A 16,350-nucleotide genomic window follows, 5' to 3' on the forward strand; every position below is an offset into this window, starting at 1 on the left:
CATAGGGGTAATAATAATACCTCCTTCATAGGGATCTTGGTGGGGGGTGTTTGAATTAAATAAGCTAAAACTCGAGAAAGTTTTAGAAGTGAACCTAGGTGTTAAATGGAGTGTTACCCATTATAATTAATCACCCACCACTCCCTCATTCTATTTCTCAAGCCCAAAGTGGCTCCTTGAAGTTGGGTGGCTTCCATGTCTTGAAGGGTAGGGGAGGGACATTTTTGCCAGGTCCAGGAACCCCAGAGACTTAGCCTGGCAGGGACTACATGGGAAGAAACAGCTTTTCCTCCATCTTCCTTCCAGTCTTCAAAAGTTTTTGCAGCTGGGTGTGGTGTCTCAGGCCTGTAATTCAAGCCCTTTGAGAGGCTGAGGCAGGAGGATTGCTTTAGCCCAGGAGTTTGAGACCAGCCTGGGCCACATGGCAAGACCCTGTCCCTACAAAAAAATAAATTAAAAATTACCTGGGTGTGGTGGTGCATGCCTGTAGTCTCAGCTACTTGGGAGGCTGAGGAAGGACTGCTTTAGTCCAAGAGTTCAAGGCTGCAGTGAGCTGTGATCACTCCAGCCCAAGTGACACCCTGTCTCTAAAACAAAAAAAGTTTTGAGGGAGAAGCCGTTATTCCCATTTTACGGATGTGGAAACTGAAGCCCACAGAGATGAAGTCACTTGTCCAAGATCACACAGGAGAGCTGGGATTTGAACCCTGGGACCCTGCACTACACTGACAGCATCTCATGGACTGAGCCTGAGGTCACACAAACTGCCAGGTCGTATACATTAACTGTGTCAAAAACACGTGAAACATCTAGAAAGATTGCAAGGTACTCCCCCTCCCCAACACGTAGTCGTCTTACTATCATACATTTAGACCTCCTGAGTTTGGGTATCAACATTCCTACATGAGGTGTGGAGAGTGGCTTAGCAACTGGTGTGGCTATGTCAGTTGCTAAAATATCAAAATATTTCCAAACTGGTTGGTAAGAAGCTGCTGACCTGACTGTCCCCCACAACCCCAAAGATCCCTCCTTCTCAGCACCCTGGCTCTCCCCTAGGATGCTTCCCAGAACAAACCAACAAACAGGGGCTGATGCCAGCATGATGGGGGCTTCAGGACCCTGTCACAGTGCTCGGGCTGCTGTCTCTTCTGACTGGTAGTGCCCCAGCTCTCCCTGGTTGCTAAACATTTAGAATATTGTTTCTGGGAGGATGGGAGGGGCTGAGAAGACTTGAGGAAGGATGTTGCGGAGAAGGGAAGTGAGGGGAGGACAACCAGGATCCCGAAAGCCACAGAGGAGCAGGTGGGTGGAAAAGCGGTCACCCCGTGGACAGGACCAGGGGATATTTTCCATCACTCACTCCGACCGCAATCAGCTGCTGTTGCGTAGCCTGTAGCCTCGGCCAGTCCGAAGGTGAGCAGCCCGAAGTTGGTGGTGGCCTCGGCCGTGTGGATCGTGTCAGCCGTGCCGAGCTCCACTTCAGCATACGAGAACTCACTGCCTGGCACAGCCGCCCAGGTGAGCTTGGCCCCCACTGCATGCCCATCTATGGTCAGCTCGCTGGTAGCCTTTGTCTGTGCCACCACCAGGGCCACGCCCTCAGAGCCTGGTACACTCTTGACCACATAGGCAGGGCAGTAGGCCGCCACATCTGGGATCAGGACCAGGTAGGGGTCATAAGTCACTTCATTCCTTATGGCACCTGTGCCAAACAGCAGGACCTGGATGCCCACATTTGCAGACAGGTAGAGTGACCGGGATGGCCGAACCTCAAACTCTACCACATCACCTGCCTGGAGCCCACGGGAGCCAGTGATACCCCCATGGTTATAGGTCAGCTGTGTGGCCTGGCTGGCCACAACGAAGGCCAAATCATAGCGGGACTGGGAGGCCAGCGGGGGTACTACATAGTGGGTGCCCCAGGCAGATGTGGGTAGCAGCTGCTCGACCACATGGTTACAGTTCGTATGTTTCTGGGCACAGCTGTGGCCAGAGAGGACAGCCACGGGGCTACTAGCTGTGACCTTTGACCCCGAGAGATCCACTGAGCTCTGTAGCTGGGCCACATTGTAGGGCTCTAGAGTCACACTTAGGACATCGCCTGCTGGATAGAACTTGCCATTGAATGTCACTGACCCCTTCAGCGTGACACTGACCGAAGCACCTGCGGCACCGGCCACCACGGCAAACTCCTTGACATTCCTGGCTGAGGTGCCGGGGGGTGTGAGCACAAAGTACTCGGTGCCCAGGGCCTGGATGGGCCGCAGCAGTGTCAGCTCCGCTGTGTTGGGCTTGGCATTTAGTGCCTGCACAGAGATAGCATGGTCAGAGTGGATCACCACCGCGTGCTGGAAGATCTTGCTGCCTATCATCTCAGCGTTGGCACTAATGTTGACCATGACAGACTCCCCAGGCCTCACTGTGACGTTCTTTGAGGTTTTGTCTGCCTGGCTGAGGATGAAGACAGAAGCGGGGCTCTCTGACAGACTGGAGATAAGGAGGCAGGGGTAGGCCTTGCTGTAGGCCAGCTGATAGTTCTGCAGGAAGGCTGTGAGGAATTCGTTCCTGCCAGTGTTCTTGAGGTCCACTGAAGCCTCCTGGGTCATTCCTGGTTGAGAAAATACAGTTGTGGGTCTACTTATCCAATCCTCTTCACCTTTTGCTTTACACCCAGAAACATGTTGAAATATTAACCTGGGCTTTTCTTCCCCGCTTTGCTTTCCTTTCTTCTGATTCATGCAGCATTTGTCTACAAGCCTTGCTGGCTTTTGTTTTCAAAATCTAAACACCTTAGACAGGGCCCTCAAACTCAAATGCTGATGGGGCCAGGCAAGAAATATAAATGTGTGAAACAGTCCCGGAGGGGCGACTGTGGAACTGGAGCACTCCTACACCATCTAAAGTGGGTTGTTGCTTATGCAAATCAATCAGTGTGATACATCTTATCAACAGAATAAAGGACAAAACTATATGATCACTACAATTGAGCCAGAAAAGCATTTGATAAAATTTAACAACCTTTCATGATAAAATTCTCAAGAAAGTGAATATGGAAGAAACACACCCCAACATGATGAAAGCCATGTACAACAGACCCACAGCTGCTATCACACTGAATGGGGAAAACTGAAAGCCTTTGCTCCAAGATCTGGAACACAACAAGGATGTCCACTTTCACCACTATTCTTCAACATATTGTTGTTAGTCCTAGCTAAACCTCTTAGACAATAGAAAAAAATAAAGGGTATCCAAACTGGAAAAAAAAGAGAGGTCAAATTATCTTTGTTTGAAGATGATATAATCTTATATTTAGAAAACCTAAAGACACCTGGGCTTGGTGGCTCACGCCTATAATCCCAGCACTTTGGGAGGCCGAGGTGGGCAGATCAAGAGGTTAAGAGATTGAGACCATCCTAACCAACATGGTGAAACCTGTCTCTATTAAAATACAAAAAAAAAAAAATTAGCCTGGTATGGTGGCAGACACCTGTAATCCCAGCTACTCAGGAGGTTGAGGCGGGAGAATCACTTGAACCTGGGAGGCGGAGATGGTGGTGAGCCAAGATTGCACCATTGCACTCCAGCCTGGGCAACAAGAGCAAAACTCCGTATCAAAAAAAAAAAAAAAAAAGAAAGAAAGAAAGAAAAGAAAAAGAGAAATACATTCATCAAGAAGCTATTAGAACTGATAAACAAATTCACTAAACTTGCAGGATACAAAATCAACATACAAAAATCAGTAGCATTTCTATATGCTAACAGCAAACAATCTGAAAAAAAAAAAAAGGAAANAGGGGGGGGGGAAGAAGCCTGCCTAGGCCTCAGAGGGAGGCATCCTGGAGTCCACTTTGCCTGGGAAGCTTGAGCAATTCGCTCACAACTGCCCATTTTTGCCCATTTTAAAGGTGGGGAAACCGAGGTCTGGAACCCCACAGGGAGATAGTTGCTCAGGCCTCTCTGAAAGTCCCAGGTTTTCTGATTCTCTAGTTTAACACAGAGCAGCCTAGAAGAAGGGAAGGCAGTTAAGTAAGAAAAGGCAGAAACAGTCATTAAACTGTTAATTTGTGTTTTCTCTCCCCTTTTCCCCTCTTCCCTACCTTCCCTCCAGGGTCAAAAAGAGCTAAGGGATTATTTATTTATTTATTTATTTTTATTTTTTGAGACGGAGTCTCACTCTGTCTTCCAGGCTGAGTGCAGTGGCCCAGTCTCAGCTCTCACTGCAAGCTCCGCCTCCCGGGTTCACGCCAATCTCCTGCCTCAGCCTCTCTAGTAGCTGGGACTACAGGAGCCCGCTACCACGCCCGGGTAATTTTTTTGTATTTTTAGTAGAGAAGGGGTTTCACTGTGTTAGCCAAGATGGTCTCGATCTCCTGACCTCGTGATCTGCCTGCCTCGGCCTCCCAAAGTGCTGGGATTACAGGCGTGAGCCACTGCGCCTGGCTGAGCTAAGGGATTTTTTTAAGGACAGAAAATGGAAGACAGGCTTCAGCAGGATGAAAAGGACTATGGAGTCAGGCCGCCTAGGTAGGAATCCTGGCTCAACCAACTGGCTCTGAGAAACTGGGCAAGTGGTTTTAAACGCCCTCTGCCTCAGTTTCCTCATTTGTAACATAGGGGTAATAATAATACCTCCTTCATAGGGATCTTGGTGGGGGGTGTTTGAATTAAATAAGCTAAAACTCGAGAAAGTTTTAGAAGTGAACCTAGGTGTTAAATGGAGTGTTACCCATTATAATTAATCACCCACCACTCCCTCATTCTATTTCTCAAGCCCAAAGTGGCTCCTTGAAGTTGGGTGGCTTCCATGTCTTGAAGGGTAGGGGAGGGACATTTTGCCAGGTCCAGGAACCCCAGAGACTTAGCCTGGCAGGGACTACATGGGAAGAAACAGCTTTTCCTCCATCTTCCTTCCAGTCTTCAAAAGTTTTGCAGCTGGGTGTGGTGTCTCAGGCCTGTAATTCAAGCCCTTTGAGAGGCTGAGGCAGGAGGATTGCTTTAGCCCAGGAGTTTGAGACCAGCCTGGGCCACATGGCAAGACCCTGTCCCTACAAAAAAATAAATTAAAATTACCTGGGTGTGGTGGTGCATGCCTGTAGTCTCAGCTACTTGGGAGGCTGAGGAAGGACTGCTTTAGTCCAAGAGTTCAAGGCTGCAGTGAGCTGTGATCACTCCAGCCCAAGTGACACCCTGTCTCTAAAACAAAAAAAGTTTTGAGGGAGAAGCCGTTATTCCCATTTTACGGATGTGGAAACTGAAGCCCACAGAGATGAAGTCACTTGTCCAAGATCACACAGGAGAGCTGGGATTTGAACCCTGGGACCCTGCACTACACTGACAGCATCTCATGGACTGAGCCTGAGGTCACACAAACTGCCAGGTCGTATACATTAACTGTGTCAAAACACGTGAAACATCTAGAAAGATTGCAAGGTACTCCCCTCCCCAACACGTAGTCGTCTTACTATCATACATTTAGACCTCCTGAGTTTGGGTATCAACATTCCTACATGAGGTGTGGAGAGTGGCTTAGCAACTGGTGTGGCTATGTCAGTTGCTAAAATATCAAAATATTTCCAAACTGGTTGGTAAGAAGCTGCTGACCTGACTGTCCCCACAACCCCAAAGATCCCTCCTTCTCAGCACCCTGGCTCTCCCCTAGGATGCTTCCCAGAACAAACCAACAAACAGGGGCTGATGCCAGCATGATGGGGCTTCAGGACCCTGTCACAGTGCTCGGGCTGCTGTCTCTTCTGACTGGTAGTGCCCCAGCTCTCCCTGGTTGCTAAACATTTAGAATATTGTTTCTGGGAGGATGGGAGGGGCTGAGAAGACTTGAGGAAGGATGTTGCGGAGAAGGGAAGTGAGGGGAGGACAACCAGGATCCCGAAAGCCACAGAGGAGCAGGTGGGTGGAAAAGCGGTCACCCCGTGGACAGGACCAGGGGATATTTTCCATCACTCACTCCGACCGCAATCAGCTGCTGTTGCGTAGCCTGTAGCCTCGGCCAGTCCGAAGGTGAGCAGCCCGAAGTTGGTGGTGGCCTCGGCCGTGTGGATCGTGTCAGCCGTGCCGAGCTCCACTTCAGCATACGAGAACTCACTGCCTGGCACAGCCGCCCAGGTGAGCTTGGCCCCACTGCATGCCCATCTATGGTCAGCTCGCTGGTAGCCTTTGTCTGTGCCACCACCAGGGCCACGCCCTCAGAGCCTGGTACACTCTTGACCACATAGGCAGGGCAGTAGGCCGCCACATCTGGGATCAGGACCAGGTAGGGGTCATAAGTCACTTCATTCCTTATGGCACCTGTGCCAAACAGCAGGACCTGGATGCCCACATTTGCAGACAGGTAGAGTGACCGGGATGGCCGAACCTCAAACTCTACCACATCACCTGCCTGGAGCCCACGGGAGCCAGTGATACCCCCATGGTTATAGGTCAGCTGTGTGGCCTGGCTGGCCACAACGAAGGCCAAATCATAGCGGGACTGGGAGGCCAGCGGGGGTACTACATAGTGGGTGCCCCAGGCAGATGTGGGTAGCAGCTGCTCGACCACATGGTTACAGTTCGTATGTTTCTGGGCACAGCTGTGGCCAGAGAGGACAGCCACGGGGCTACTAGCTGTGACCTTTGACCCCGAGAGATCCACTGAGCTCTGTAGCTGGGCCACATTGTAGGGCTCTAGAGTCACACTTAGGACATCGCCTGCTGGATAGAACTTGCCATTGAATGTCACTGACCCCTTCAGCGTGACACTGACCGAAGCACCTGCGGCACCGGCCACCACGGCAAACTCCTTGACATTCCTGGCTGAGGTGCCGGGGGGTGTGAGCACAAAGTACTCGGTGCCCAGGGCCTGGATGGGCCGCAGCAGTGTCAGCTCCGCTGTGTTGGGCTTGGCATTTAGTGCCTGCACAGAGATAGCATGGTCAGAGTGGATCACCACCGCGTGCTGGAAGATCTTGCTGCCTATCATCTCAGCGTTGGCACTAATGTTGACCATGACAGACTCCCCAGGCCTCACTGTGACGTTCTTTGAGGTTTTGTCTGCCTGGCTGAGGATGAAGACAGAAGCGGGGCTCTCTGACAGACTGGAGATAAGGAGGCAGGGGTAGGCCTTGCTGTAGGCCAGCTGATAGTTCTGCAGGAAGGCTGTGAGGAATTCGTTCCTGCCAGTGTTCTTGAGGTCCACTGAAGCCTCCTGGGTCATTCCTGGTTGAGAAAATACAGTTGTGGGTCTACTTATCCAATCCTCTTCACCTTTTGCTTTACACCCAGAAACATGTTGAAATATTAACCTGGGCTTTTCTTCCCCGCTTTGCTTTCCTTTCTTCTGATTCATGCAGCATTTGTCTACAAGCCTTGCTGGCTTTTGTTTTTCAAAAATCTAAACACCTTAGACAGGGCCCTCAAACTCAAATGCTGATGGGGCCAGGCAAGAAATATAAATGTGTGAAACAGTCCCGGAGGGGCGACTGTGGAACTGGAGCACTCCTACACCATCTAAAGTGGGTTGTTGCTTATGCAAATCAATCAGTGTGATACATCTTATCAACAGAATAAAGGACAAAAACTATATGATCACTACAATTGAGCCAGAAAAGCATTTGATAAAATTTAACAACCTTTCATGATAAAAATTCTCAAGAAAGTGAATATGGAAGAAACACACCCCAACATGATGAAAGCCATGTACAACAGACCCACAGCTGCTATCACACTGAATGGGGAAAAACTGAAAGCCTTTGCTCCAAGATCTGGAACACAACAAGGATGTCCACTTTCACCACTATTCTTCAACATATTGTTGTTAGTCCTAGCTAAACCTCTTAGACAATAGAAAAAAATAAAGGGTATCCAAACTGGAAAAAAAAGAGAGGTCAAATTATCTTTGTTTGAAGATGATATAATCTTATATTTAGAAAAACCTAAAGACACCTGGGCTTGGTGGCTCACGCCTATAATCCCAGCACTTTGGGAGGCCGAGGTGGGCAGATCAAGAGGTTAAGAGATTGAGACCATCCTAACCAACATGGTGAAACCTGTCTCTATTAAAAATACAAAAAAAAAAAAAATTAGCCTGGTATGGTGGCAGACACCTGTAATCCCAGCTACTCAGGAGGTTGAGGCGGGAGAATCACTTGAACCTGGGAGGCGGAGATGGTGGTGAGCCAAGATTGCACCATTGCACTCCAGCCTGGGCAACAAGAGCAAAACTCCGTATCAAAAAAAAAAAAAAAAGAAAGAAAGAAAGAAAAGAAAAGAGAAATACATTCATCAAGAAGCTATTAGAACTGATAAACAAATTCACTAAACTTGCAGGATACAAAATCAACATACAAAAATCAGTAGCATTTCTATATGCTAACAGCAAACAATCTGAAAAAAAAAAAAAGGAAAGTAATCCCATTTATAGTAGCCACAAATAAAATAAAACACCTAGGAATAAACCAAAGAAATGAAAGATCTCTACAATGAAAACTATGCAACAGTAATGAAAGAAATGGAAGAGGACACACACCAAAAAAATGGAAAGATATTCCATGTTCATGGATTGGAAGGTGCAATATTGTTAAAATGTCCAGACTACCCAAAGCAATCTACAGATTCAGTGCAATCCCTATAAAAATACCAGCGACATTCTTTACAGAACTAGAAGACTAATCCCAAAATTTATGTGGAAACATGAAATACCCAGAATAGCCAAAGCCATCCTGAGCATAAAGAACAAAACTGGAGGAATCACATTACCTGACTTCACATTATACTACAAAACTATAGTAACCAAAACAGTGTGGCACTGGCATAAGAACAAACACATGGACCAGTGGAAAAGAATATAGAACACAGAAACAAATCTACCCACCTACAGTGAATTCATTTTTGACAAAGATCCCAAGAACATACACTGTGGGATATCCAGTTTTCCCAGCACCATTTATCTTCAGTAAAATAAAGGTGGCATGTACCTGTAATCCCAGCTACTCGGGAAGCTGAGGATTTATCTTCAATAAGTGGTGCTGGGAAAACTGTATATCCATATGCAGAAGAGTGAAACTAGACCCCTATCTCTCACCATATATAACAATCAAATCAGAATGGATTAAAGACTTAAATCTAAGACCTCAGACTATGAAACTACTACAAGAAGACATTTGGGAAACTCTCCAGTTCATTGGTCTGGGCAAAAATTTATTGAGTAATACATCAAAAGCACAGGCAACCAAAGAAAAATGGACAAATGGGATCACATCAACCTAAAAAGCTTCTACTCAGCAAAGGAAACAATCCACAAAGTGAAGACACAACTGACAGAATGGGAGAAAATATTTACAACCCATCGAGCTAAAGCAATTAGACGAGAGAAAGAAATAAAGACATCCAAATTGGAAAAACAAAACAAACAAAAAAGAAGTCAAATTATCCTTGTTTGCAGATGGTATAATCTTATATTTTTTAAAAAAAACCTAAAGACTCCATCAAAAAGCTATTGCAGGATACAATATCAACACACAAAAATCAGTAGCCTTTCTATATGGTACTGACAAGGGATTAATAACCAGAATATAAAAGGAGCTCAAACAACTCAACAGGAAAAAAATCAAATAATCTGATGTGTGTGTGTGTGTGTCTGAGATGGGGTCTTGCTCTGTCACCCAGGCTGGACTGCAGTGGCGCGATCTCAGCTCACTGCAACCTCTGCCTCCTGGGTTCAAGTGATTCTCTTGCCTCAGCCTCCCAAGTAGGTGGGATTACAGGCATGTGCCACCATGCCTGGCTAATTTTTGTACTTTTAGTAGAGACGGGGTTTCACCATGTTGGCCAGGTTGCTCTCAAACTCCTGACCTCAAGTGATCCATCTGCCTCAGCCTCCCAAAGTGATGGGATTAGAGGTGTGAGCCACCACGCCCGAATTAATCTGATTTAAAAATGGGCAAAAGATCTGAATAGACATTTCTCAAAGAAGACATACACATGGCCAGCAGGTATATCAAAAAATGCTCAACATCACTAATCATCAGAGGAATGCAAATTAAAGCTACAATGAGATACCATCTCACTCGTGTTAAAATGGCTTTTATCCTAAAGAAAGGCAATAATGAATGCGGGTAAGCATGTGGAGAAAAGGGAATCTCTTACACTGTTGGTGGGACTGTATGTCACTACAATCACTATCAATAATAGTATGAAGGTTTCTCAGAAAACTAAAACTAGAACTACTACATGACCCAGCAGTTCCTTTCCTTCCAAGACAGGAAGTCAGTATATCCAAGAGACATCTGCTTTCCCATGTTTATTGCAGCACTATTCATAATAGCTGAGATATGGAATCAACCTAAGTGTCCATCAACAGATGAAAGGATAATGGAAATTGAGTACACACAAACAATGGAGAATCATTCTGCCATAAAAAAAGAATGAGATCACCCTGCACAGTGGCTCACACCTAAAATCCCAGCACTTTGGGAAGCCGAGGCAGGTGGATCACTTCAGGTAAGGAGTTCGAGAGCAGCCTGGCCAACATGGTGAAACCCTGTCTCTACTAAAAATACAAAAATTAGCCAGGAATGGTGGCATGTACCTGTAATCCCAGCTACTCAGGAGGCTGAGGCACAAGAATTACTTGAACCTGGGAGGCGGAGGTTGCAATGAACCGAGAAAGTGCCACTGTACTCCAGCCTGGGTAACAGCGTGAGACTTGGTCTCAAAAAAAAAAAAAAAAAAAAAAAGAAGGAATGAGATTCTGTTATTTGCAACAACATGGATGGAACTGGAGGACATTATGTTAAGTGAAATAAGCCAGTGCAGAAAGACAAATTTCACATGTTCTCACTCATGTATGGGAGTTTAAAATTTTTAACTGATGAACTCGTAGAAATAGAGAGTGAAGCCTGACTCTTTTTGGACTCAGCCCACCTGCACCCAGGTAAAATAAACAGCCTTGTTGCTCACACAAAGCCTGTTTGGTGGTCTCTTCACACGGACACATGAAACATTTGGTGCTGAAGACCAGGGTCAGCGGGACTCCTTCAGGAGACTAGTCCGCTGTCCTCATCCTCACCCCGTGAAGAGATCCACCTATGACCTCGGGTCCTCAGACCAACCATTTCAAGGAAGAGCTCACTGATTTTAAATCAGGTAAGTGGCCTCTTTTTACTCTCTTCTCCAACGTCTCTCACTATCCCTCAACCTCTTTCTCCTTTCAATCTTGGCGCCACCCTTCAATCTCTTCCTTCTCTTAATTTCAATTCCTTTCACTTTCTGGTAGAGACAAAGGAGACACATTTTATCCGTGGACCCAAAACTCTGCCGCCGGTCATGGACTCCGGAAGGCAGCCTTCCCTTGGTATTTAATCATTGCGGGGAGGCCTCTCTGATTATTCACCCACGTTCCATTGGTATCTGATCTCCACGGGGATGCCTGCCTTGGTCATTCACCCATGTTCCCTTGGTGGCAAGTCAATTGCGGGGACACCTGCTTTGGCTGCTCACCCACGTTGCAGCCCAGGGCTGCTCCCCATCCCCTTCTCCATGTCTCTACCCTTCTCTTTAAACTTGCCTCCTTCACTATGGGCAAACTTCCACCCTCCATTCCTTCTTCTTCTCTCTTAGCCTGTGTTCTCAAGAACTTAAAACCTCTTCAACTCTCGCCTGACCTAAAATCTAAGCATCTTATTTTCTTCTGCATCACCGTTTGGCCCCAATACAAACTCGACAATGGTTTTAAATGGCCAGAAAATGGCACTTTTGATTTCTCCATCCTACGAGATCTAGATAATTTTTGTCGAAAAATGGGCAAATGGTCTGAGGTGCCTGACGTCCAGGCATTCTTTTACACATTGGTCCTTCCCTAGTCTCTGCTCCCAATGCAACCCGTCCCAAATCTTTCTTCTTTCTTCTTTCTCTCCTGTCTGTTCCTTCAGTCTCCACCCCAAGCTTCGAGTCCTATGAATCCTTCTTTTTTACAGACTCATAAGACCTCTCCCCTTCTCCCCAGGCTGCTCCTTGCCAGGTGGAGCCAGCTCCCAATTCTTCCTCAGCCTCTGCTCCCCCACCCTATAATCTTTCTATCCCCTCCCCTCCTCACACCCGGTCTGGTTTACAGTTTTGTTCAGCGACTAGCCCTCCTCCACCTACCCACCTCTTAGAGAGGTGGCTGGAGCTGAAGGCATAGTCAGGGTACAGGGCCTTTTTCTCTATCAGACCTTTCCCAAATCAGCTAGTGTTTAGACTCTTTCTCATCAGACCCCACTAAATATATACAGGAATTCCGATATCTAACTCTGTCCTACAGTTTAACCTGGAGTGACTTAAATGTCATCCTAAATTCTACCCTCTCCCCAGATGAATCAGAAAGAGCTTTTTCTCTAGCCCAGTCTCATGCTGACAACTGCCAGCTTTATGAGCCAGACCTCTAGGAAGTCATTACAGCAGTTCCCCGAGGAGATCCCCAGTGGAACTATCAGGCCGATTCCCCAGGTATAGCAAGGCGAGATAACATGGTTTCCTGCCTAGTCGAAGGGCTTAAAAAGGCAGCTTACAAAGCTGTTAATTATGACAAACTTAAAGAAACTACACAAGGTAAAGAACCCAGCCCAATTCACGGCCCGCTTAGCAACAACCCTTAGACACTTTACCGCCCTAGACCCAGAGAGGCCAGAAGGCTGCCTTCTTCTTAATATGCATTTTATCACCCAGTCAGCTCCTGACATAAGAAAAAGCTCCAAAAATTAGATTCTGGCCCTCAAACCCCACAACAGAACTTAATTAACCTCACCTTCAAGGTGTACAATAGTAGAGAAGAGTTGCAATTACTTGCCTCTGCTGTGAGAGAAACCCCAGCCATATCTCCAGCACACAAAAACTTCAAAACACCTAAGCCACAGCGGTCAGGCGTTCCTTCAGGACCTCCTCCCCCAGGATCTTGCTTCAAGTGCTGGAAATCTGGCCACTGGGCCAAGGAATGTCTGCAGCCCGGGATTCCTCCTAAGCCGTGTCCCATCTGTGCGGGATCCCACTGGAAACTGGACTGTCCAGCTGGCCCAAGGCTCTGACTGACTCCTTCTCAGAGTCACTGACTCCTTCTTGGCTTAGCAGCTGAAGACTGACACTGCCCGATTGCCTCGGAAGCCTACAGGATCATCACAGATGCTTTCGGTACCTCTTACAGTGGAGGGTAAGTCTGTCCCCTTCTTAATTAATACAGAGGCTACCCTCCACATTACCTTCTTTTCAAGGGCCTGTTTCCCTTGCCTCCATAACTATTGTGGGTATTGACAACAGAGGCTTCTAAACCTCTTAAAACTCCCCGCTCTGGTGCCAACTTGGACAATGTTCTTTTATTCAGTCCTTTTAGTTATCCCCACCTGCCCAGTTGCCTTATTATGTTGAGATATTTTAACTAAATTATCTGCTTCTCTGAGTATTCCTGGGCTACAGCCACACCTCATTGCCACCTTTTGCCCCAGTTCAAAGCCTCCTTCACATCCTCTCCTTGTATCTCCCCACCTTAATCCACAAGTATAGGATACCTCTACTCCCTCCTTGGTGACAAATGATGCACCCCTTACCATCCCATTAAAACCTAATCACCCTTACCCCGCTCAATGCCAATATCCCATCCCACAGCACGCTTTAGAAGGATTAAAGCCTGTTATCACTTGCCTGTTACAGCATTGCCTTTTAAAGCCTATAAACTCTCCTTACAATTCCCCCATTTTACCTGTCCCAAAACCGGACAAGCCTTACGGTTAGTTCAGGATCTGCGCCTTATCAACCAAATTGTCTAGCCTACCCATCCCATGGTGCCAAAGTCAGTATACTCTCCTATCCTCAATAGCTCCCTCCACAACCCCTCCATAACCCATTATTCTGTTCTGGATCTCAAACCTGCTTTCTTTACTATTCCTTGTACCCTTCATCCCAGCCTCTCTTCGCTTTCACTTAGGCTGACCCTGACACCCCTCAGGTTCAGCAAATTACCTGGGCTGTACTGCCGCAAGGCTTCACAGACAGCTCCCATGACTTCAGTCAAGCCCAAATTTCTTCCTCATCTGTTACCTATCTCAGTATAATTCTTTATGAAAACACGTACTCTCCCTGCTGATCATGAACGGCTAATCTCCCAAACCCAAACCCCTTCTACAAAACAACAACTCCTTTCCTTCCTAGGCATGGTTAGGTACTTCCGCCTTTGGATACCTAGTTTTGCAATCCTAACGAAACCATTATATAAACTCTCAAAAGGAAACCTAGCTGACCACATAGATCCTAAATCCTTTCCCCACTCCTCTTTCTGTTCCTTGAAGACAGCTTTAGAGACTGCCCCAACACTAGCTCTCCCTGACTCATCCCAACCCTTTTCATTACACACAGCTGAAGTGCAGGGCTGTGCAGTCGGAATTCTTACACAAGGACCGGGCCACGCCCTGTAGCTTTTTTGTCCAAACGACTTGACCTTACTGTTTTAGGCTGGCCATCATGTCTCCGTGCAGTGGCTGCCGCTGCCCTAATAGTTTTAGAGGCCCTCAAAATCACAAACTATGCTCAACTCATTCTCTACAGCTCTCATAATTCCCAAAATCTATTTTCTTCCTCACACCTGACGCATATACTTTCTGCTCCCCGGCTCCTTCAGCTATACTCACTCTTTGTTGAGTCTCCCTCAATTATCATTGTTCCTGGCCCAGACTTCAATCCGGCCTCCCACATTATTCCGGATACCACACCTGACCCCCATGACTGTATCTCTCTGATCCACCTGACATTCACTCCATTTCCCCATAGTTCCTTCTTTCCTGTTCCTCACCCTGATCACACTTGGTTTATTGATGGCAGTTCCACCAGGCCTAATTGCCACTCACCAGCAAAGGTAGGCTATGCTATAGTATCTTCCACATCTATCATTGAGGCTACTGCTCTGCCACCCTCCACTACCTCTCAGCAAGCCGAACTCATTGCCTTAATTCCGGCCCTCATTCTTGTAAAGGGACTATGAGTCAATATTTATACTGACCCCATATCCTGCACCACCATGCTGTTTCATGAGCTGAAAGCTTTCCTCACTACACAAGGGTCCTCCATCATTAATCCCTCTTTAATAAAAACTCTTCTCAAGCCCGCTTTACTTCCAAAGGAAGCTGGAGTCATTCACTGCAAGGGCCATCAAAAGGCATCAGATCCCGTCACTCAGGAAAACGCTTATGCTGATAAGGTAGCTAAAAAAGCAGCTAGCTTTCCAACTTCTGTCCCTCATGGCCAGTTTTTCTCCTCCTCATCTCATCACTCCCACCTACTCCCTGACTGAAACTTCCACCTATCAATCTCTTCCCACACAAGGCAAATAGTTCTTAGACCAAGGAAAATATCTCTTTCCAGCCTCTCAGGCCCATTCTATTCTATCGTCATCTCATAACCTCTTCTATGTAGGTTACAAGCTGCTAGCCCGCCTCTTAGATCCTCTCATTTCCTTTCCATCGTGGAAATCTATCCTTAAGGAAATCACTTCTCAGTGTTCCATCTACTATTCTACTACTCCTCAGGGATTGTTCAGGCCCCGTCCCTTCCCTACACATCAAGCTCAGGGACTTGACCCTGCCCAGGACTGGCAAATTGACTTTACTCACATGCCACTTTAGTCAGGAAACTAAAATACCTCTTGGTCTAGGTAGACACTTTCACTGGATGGGTAGAGGTCTTTCCCACCCAGTCTGAGAAAGCCATTGTGATCATTTCTTCCCTTCTGTCAGACATAATTCCTCAGTTTGGCCTTCCCACCTCTATACAGTCCAATAACAGACCGGCCTTTACTAGTCAAATCACCCAAGCAGTTTCTCATGCTCTTGGTATTCAGTGGCTCCTGGTTTTACCTCAAACTGCCACCCTAAAGTCTCTCTTTAACTGGATAGAAGATCTTCAGTACACTCCAATACTTTCACCCTGATGAAGTCCTATTCTTTACTTTTATACTTACTCTTATTCTCGTTCCCATTCTTATGCTACCCTCTACCTCTCCCCAGCTATCTCCACCATACTATCAATCTCACTCTCTCCTAGCCGTCTCTAATCCTTCTTTAACAAACAATCGCTAGCTTTGCATTTCTCTTTCCTCCAAATTCGAGGAGGCCCTGACTTACTCATTGCTAAAAAACAAAAGCCGGGGGGACTCTGTATATTTTTAAATGAAGAATGTTGTTTTTACCTAAATCAATCTGGCCTGGTATATGACAACATTAAAAAACTCAAGGATAGAGCCCAAAAACTCGCCAACCAAGCAAACAATAGCGTTGAATCCCCTTGGACACTCTCTAATTGGACATCCTGGGTCCTCCCAATTCTTAGTCCTTTAATACC

The 16,350-nt window shown here is 46.8% G+C and overlaps 1 protein-coding gene across 1 annotated transcript in view; it reads right to left on the bottom strand.

Moving 5' to 3' along the window:
* FCGBP (Fc gamma binding protein) overlaps window positions 1–16,350 on the bottom strand; it is a 73,948-nt gene that overhangs the window by 54,227 nt on the left and 3,371 nt on the right. The window contains 1 exon segment of the mRNA XM_017887358.1: window positions 1,361–2,608. Coding sequence (XP_017742847.1) covers window positions 1,361–2,608 — 1,248 coding nt within the window.

This window comes from Rhinopithecus bieti, unplaced genomic scaffold, assembly GCF_001698545.2.
Source record: "Rhinopithecus bieti isolate Rb0 unplaced genomic scaffold, ASM169854v2 scaffold_15776, whole genome shotgun sequence".
NCBI lineage: Eukaryota > Metazoa > Chordata > Mammalia > Primates > Cercopithecidae > Rhinopithecus > Rhinopithecus bieti.